The 6,676-nt window shown below is 47.5% G+C and overlaps 1 protein-coding gene across 1 annotated transcript in view; it reads left to right on the plus strand.

Annotated features, from left to right (window-relative positions):
• The window catches only part of LOC117958123 (ubinuclein-2-like), a 14,288-nt gene that overhangs the window by 6,738 nt on the left and 874 nt on the right, over positions 1 to 6,676 (plus strand). The window contains exons 9-15 of the mRNA XM_034894385.1: positions 73 to 179; positions 302 to 412; positions 1,360 to 1,503; positions 2,328 to 2,369; positions 2,501 to 2,543; positions 3,716 to 5,011; positions 6,283 to 6,490. Of these exons, the coding sequence (XP_034750276.1) occupies positions 73 to 179; positions 302 to 412; positions 1,360 to 1,503; positions 2,328 to 2,369; positions 2,501 to 2,543; positions 3,716 to 5,011; positions 6,283 to 6,490 (1,951 nt within the window). The remainder of the gene's footprint in view (positions 1 to 72; positions 180 to 301; positions 413 to 1,359; positions 1,504 to 2,327; positions 2,370 to 2,500; positions 2,544 to 3,715; positions 5,012 to 6,282; positions 6,491 to 6,676) is intronic.

Consider the following 6,676-nt stretch of genomic DNA (forward strand, 5'->3'; position numbering starts at 1 on the left):
GTGTGTGTGTGTGTGTGTGTGTGTGTGTGTGTGTGTGTGTGATTTCTGACTGTGTTTATCCCCGTTGCCCAGGACGACCGGCTCCGAACACCCCTGCTGAAGCTGAAGCTGGCCGTGTGCAGCGTGATGCCGGAGCAGATCGCTCGGTACAACATGGACTGCATCGCCAAAGTGGCAAAGTAAGGACAGTCGTCAAGTGGGCTGTGGCTTCCAGTTCGGCACAGTCGCCACGACAACATGTCATCCACCCACGTCGATGCGGTGCTGTGATACATGATCGTGTGTGTGTGTGTGTTCGCAGGCAGCAGTCCGGGGAGACGGAGAAGAACGGGTCGGAGGACGATGACGAGGAGAAGCCGGGGAGGAGGGTGATGGGTCCCCGGAAGAAGTTTGTCTGGGACGACAAACTCAGGTCAGTCTCCGAGGAAACGGAGGTTCATTTAACGTGCAATAAATGGACGTCGTTTACCGTCATTTACCTTTTTAATTTGCAACATAGACACCACCCAACCAGACAAAAAGGAAGAAGAAAAGCTGACGGCCTAACTCGGATATTCAACTCAATAACAAATAGATATCCGATCTGGTGAACCGTTTGAATGACATCTCTTCAGATTAGTCTGCCAAGTCGCATTAAGGCTTGATTTTAAGTCTCAGGGTACAGCACATACACATGTAGTTCCCTCCCGCTCCGTCTTCTTCACTTTCGCTTTTACCGAGGGGTGCTGTCTTAATTCCAAAGGCCAAGGGGACTTTATCAGGATGCATAGTATCCTGATCCAGGTAAGAACTGGTCTTTAATAATGAAAACCTGTCTGCCTCTATGGGAATTTAACATAAGGGGGTGTATGCAGAGTGTATATTGTAATTTCCCCATTGGGGATTAATAAACACATTAAATAAATAAAATACAATACTTATGCCCCCTTTTATTTTAAGGAAGAACATTTATTTATTTATTTAGGATACATTATTCATTCATTCATAAAGAAATATGGTGTCCTTTTTAAAGGATGGATTTTTCAATTTTTTTTTTATGAAGGCATTAAGATCAGTTTCCAAAAGATGTTTTTATTCCTCTTTTTAGTCAACTTGAGCATGGGGTCATAAACTTCTGAGCAGCACTGTAAATATGCGGCGCTCCTCAACCATTTCAGAGCATTAAAAACATATAGCGGCCTCAGGAAAGGAAAACTAAAAGCTGCTTTGATGGACGCTACCGGGTAGAATGAACCGTGGATGATTTAGTTACTGTAGAAATAACGTGCAGTCAATAGGAGAAGAATACTGAAGATAAACCGCCCCGCTGAGGAGGTTTCTTCTTGTTGTGACGGAGTATTTCGGGTCGTGTGTTTCCAGGTTACTGCTCTGCAACCTGGTGCGGGTGAAGCTGGGCTGCTACGAGCTGGACAACTCTGGAGCGCTGTCTCGGGAAGATTACCTCAAAGCCTTCATGGAGACGGAGGTGAAACCTCTGTGGCCCAAAGGCTGGATGCAGACCAGGTGTGTGTCCCGCTCACAGTGTTGTAACGTAACAACGTACAAGTACTTCGCTGCCACACTTATGTGGATATTTCCACGTATCTGTATATTCCCAGAAACCTTCCTTTTTACTCCACTACGTCCCCCTTTATAAGCATCTTGTGCTGCGTTCCAGACACAGTGTTTAGCCCGTAAGTTACGACTTCAAGTCACGACTCACGACGTCGTAGCGTTTCAGGCAAAGTCGCTGTCACTCCCCGATGTGAGTCGAGTGCAGATTTGAGTCGCGCATGCTCAGATTTAAACGGTTTACGGCATAACGGGTCATACTGAAATTTGTGAAATCCATAAAATAATAAATGTTTCTTATTACAAACAATAACAGAAGATGGAAATCATTTCAAACACGTTGTAGCTATCTATGATTGATTGATTGCTAACGGTAGCTCAAAACGCCATTTAACGGACAGCGTTTGTTGTGTTTGATGCTAACTTGTAGCTAAGCTAGCAGTGATCCAACTTCGTTAAGTAGGTCCATGTTTACTGTATTGACATTACAGAAGTCTCTCGTTAGCATCTTGTATGCTACTTGTCACAAAGTGACGCATGCGCCACTCAAATCTGGACTCGACTCACATTGGGGAGGGACATTCACCACATACCCTTCTAGTTAGCATTAGCGTTAGCTTGCAACTACCTAGCGTTGACGTTAACTACCTCTAGTGATTTCTAGTCTGCGACATATTTTGGGCTTCATTTTTCCTGAGGGGTTTACCCTTAACCCCTGCACCCAAGTCTAAGCCCTCTATCGCTGGAGGTTTTGACGTGTTTGTTTCTGTTCCCAGGATGCTGTTCAAAGAGAGCACCGTAGCTCACGGTCACATCCGGTGAGTCACGTGTCTTTTTATTAACCCATGTGTTCAGAACTTACTCTCGCCAAACTCGTTCTCACTCGCTGGTGTTGTTGATTTGTTGATGTGTTGTTGTTAATGTGTTGTTGTTGTTGTTGTTGCTCCAGAGCAAAGAGGAAGATGGTCCCTACTCCCAAGGCCAAGCCAAAGGTGAGCCTTGACTTCTATATGGGCCTAACATGTTTTTTTGTAAAGATGTAGCTGTGTTGTTGTTACGCGTGTCGCCGACACTCATCTGACGCCAATCTCAAACTTTACAAACTTAACCCTCATGTTGTCCTTGGGTCAAATTGACCCGTTTTCACTTCTTTATTTTTTTTTTTTCTCACAACAAACAGGCTGTGGAAATACACGCTTAAAAATGTCAATATTAATAATATCAAAACACTTTGGAAAAAACACCAAAAATATAGAAAAAAGCACCCACAACATTGAAAAATGTGGGGGAAAAAAAATGAAAACAAGAATAAGTGAACCAATTTCTCTTTTTCCTGGTTGACGAGAAGACGACACAAGGGTTAAAAGCTGCCATCGAACTGCACATTAAAGGACCGGGTCACCTTTTCTCCAAGACTCATCTTAACGACCTGCAAAACCTTTTTATCAACGTTTGGTCGTCTTTTTCGACCCTTTTGTGTCTACAAATGTTTGTAGACCCCGGGCTGTCTACAGAGACTGTATTTTTTCACGGTGTGTTCAGGTGACAGGCAGCTAGCAGATAGTGAGGAGATGTTTTCTGTATGTAACAAAAAATGTTGTATCCTAAAACACGCGTGACCTGGCTTAGAGCACCTTTAACCCTCGTGTTGTCTTCCTGGAAATGTGTTTTTCTGAGTCAAAATTTAAAATGAAAACCTTTTTATCAACGTTATCATCGTCTTTTTCAACCCTTTTTTTTTTGCTTTCCCCCGATGATTTTGTCACTTTTTATGAGCCTTTTGAAATTTTCGTGGGGTTTTCCTCAAATGTTTAAAGCTTTTTCTTTTACATTTGTCACTTTTTGTTGACATTGTTTCACATGTTTGTCACTTTATTTGACCTTTGTTCACGATTTAGTCTCTTTTATTTACTTTTTTTGTTTGTTTTTAAGTCCTTTAACAGTAGTTTTTTCCAAATTTTCCAAACGTTACTTTTTTGGAAAATTAGTTAGAAAGAAACCCAAATTTCTGATGTAGAAACGGTTTGGAAGGGACACCAGGAAGGTTAACCTTAACAGTCTTGAATCTACATATGAAATGGTATTAGTAATGTGAAACTGTCCTTTAATATGACACGGAAACGTTAAAGACATTTAGGGTAAATGTTGTTTTTCTGTCTTTCAGGAGGCGGTGTGGGTTCAGCGGTCCGTTCCCTTAGCTGGCGCCACCCCCTCCCCTGCTGCCCAGGTTGCCAAGCGACCGCCTCAGTCGCCGTCTGAGCCCATATGTCTGGATTCCCTGGACGAGGATCTAACCCCTCCATCCCTGGACTCCATCTCCAAGGCCCTGGCCATCCTCGGCAACGCCGCCAAGGGCCTGGCGCACGGAGACAGCCCCCCGTCCCCGGACGGACCCAAGACCGCCCCCAAGCCGTCTTCGCTCCACGCCTCGCCGCTCATCCAGCAGCAGAAAAACAACTCTGCCGGCAGTCCCGGCTCCAACGCACCTCACTACATCTCTACCTCTTCGTCCCCCTCCACCCCTCTGTCCCGGCCCCTCTGCGTCATGGCCGCTCCTCTGCCCTCGGTCAGGGTGGACGGGATGGGCGTCGTTAAGGGCGCCGTGCAGACGCACAGACACTCGGTGCTGAACACTCAGAGAACTCTGGCCGTGGGCGTGGTCAAAGCCAACATGCCGGCCTCGGCGCCGTCGGCTAAACAGCGGCCGCCGCCCACGGCGTCCCCGCTCGTGGCCCCGGGGTCAAAGACGGGGGTCTGCGCGCCCGCGTCCGGCCTTCTCAAAGGCAGCAATAACAAATCCAGCAGCGGCGACGCGATTATCATCACGTCGTCTCCTCCGTCGCGGCCACACGCCCTCATCTCCCCCCCACACATGAGCCCCAAAACCTTCCAGACGCCGCGCCTGCCCCACACTCCGCAGAGCAAATCCTCGCCCTCCCCCGTCTCTCAGACGCACGCTGGTGTTCAGCCCCAGCCGCAGTCTAACTTCATCACCCCCATGCATGCCACGCTCACCAAGTCCACCCACAGCAGCATCCCGCCCATCGTCAAACTCACTTCCCGGCCCCTGAACCCCGCTGTGATCACCACCGCCGCGGCCTCGCCCTCCATCTCCCAAAGCCCCCGGTCTCAGGCAACCCCCCTACTCCACCAGTACTCTCCCAAAAGCCCAGCAGGCTTCCGTCTGCCGTTCTCAGGTGCCCAAGGAGGGGCGACCAAGGCGGGGCAAGGCAGCTACACCCTGTCAGGCAGCCAGAAGACCCCCAACAGCAACAACAGCACCACCAACACCAGCCTTATTAACACCATATCCATAAGCAAGCATTCAGGATCCAGTGCCTCCCCCACGATATCCTCCGCCAACGCAGGCCAGCGTCAGAGGACGGGGGGCGGGACACCTCAGGGGGCCAAGCCAGTTGCGTCTGTCCTATCGTCATCTGTCTCTTCTCAGCTGCCGCAGGTTTGTACTGCCGGCAGATTAGACCGGCGTCCTTAAACACACACGTTTTAGCACATTTCACAAGCTCTGGAGTTACGTGATCATTCCCTACTCTTGCTCTAGTCTCGCATTGCCAGATCTATCTCCACAGGTCTGTGGAGGAAGGTCTGGCTACACCACAAATGCATTCTGGGAAAGGAGAAAAACACTCTGGGTTGTTGCATTTCTTTAAACCAATCACAATCTCCTTGGGTGGCGCTGAATAGTCTCAGGAAGGAAGTTGTTTTGGTGGAAAATTCGCATCCCAGCAGAAGAAAACTCTCCATACATATTAATTGAAACTAACTGTTCACACAATATAGTAATGTGAGATATTTTAATCAGCTGATACATGGTTACACATCATTATCGGTTACCAGTGTATCACTGTGTGTACTTTGTCTGCAGCAATCCCCCCAATCGGTCCCAATCGGTCCCAGTTAGAGAGGAAACACCCTCAACATATTCTTTATTTATTGTTTATTTATTCTTTAGTTATTGTTATTTCCCGAAGAGGATTTTGTTAACTGCAACACACAGAGAGTGGACACATGTCAGGCTTCATCCTTTTATACTCAGGTTGTTACACACTACCTTTGCCCTAATTAATCAATCAAAATGAATTTAAATAGCACTTTACAGCATCCAGCTGGTATCCAAAGTGCCTCACATCAGAAACCAAGAGTAAAAACACATGTCACACTATAGAGAGAGTGAACATAGAAAACAGTCAAATCCGAACAGGTTCCAAAGAAACAGGAGAGTGAAGTTGTCAGACCTCTGCTACGTATTAAAAGGCAGACTCAACAGATAGGTTTTGAGTTTAGACCTAAAAAGAGCGACGTATGTAATAATCTGAGAATCATATATTCATCATATATTCATTCAATCATATCGTTTATACCTGGACCTTGGGACTTCTACAACTCGCTGATATCAGTCCCTGTAGTTTCACATTGTGGTATTGCTGCTTGTAGTTTAGGAAATATCGGAGTACTGCTGAGCAGGAACGTTGCACTGGGATTTAGTCGAACTGTAACTATGGGAACGAGTTGAAAATCCTGATCAAACGGTCTGGTTCCAGCTTGTTAAATGTGAATATTTTCTAGTCTTTCCTCTCCTCTGTGACAGTAATCTGAGTATGTTAGAGTTGGGGACAAAACGAGACATTGGTCAGAGACAACGGATCGAGAGAGGTTTGAGATGCGAGACCGATGAATCAGCTGTGATCCTGGTCCCTGTGTTCTGCTCAGGTCTCCACGGCGGGCGGTGGGGGTCTGCTGGGCTCAGCCTCGCCTCTCCCCCTGGGGTTCGGGATGCTGGGGGGCCTGGTCCCCGTGTCCCTGCCCTTCCAGTTCCCCCCGCTGCTGAACCTGCCTCCGCTCGGCACGGCCGGCTCCGGCACCGCAGCCAGCGGCTCGGCGGCCAATAGCAACGCGGCGTTCTCCACCCTGACGCAGAGTGAGTGACGCACACAGACACACACTCCCCACACGGCACACACACACTCAGAACTGGTGTCAGGTGCAAGATATAATCTGATATCGTCAGTTTAAGTGACATAATACATATTCTTTTACACATTAGGCAGCTATTGCCTTGCTGTTGTCTGTTTTTTTTTTTCCCTGTGTGTGTGTGTGTGTGTGT

The sequence above is a fragment of the Etheostoma cragini genome, chromosome 15, assembly GCF_013103735.1.
Source record: "Etheostoma cragini isolate CJK2018 chromosome 15, CSU_Ecrag_1.0, whole genome shotgun sequence".
NCBI classification, from domain to species: Eukaryota; Metazoa; Chordata; class Actinopteri; order Perciformes; family Percidae; genus Etheostoma; species Etheostoma cragini.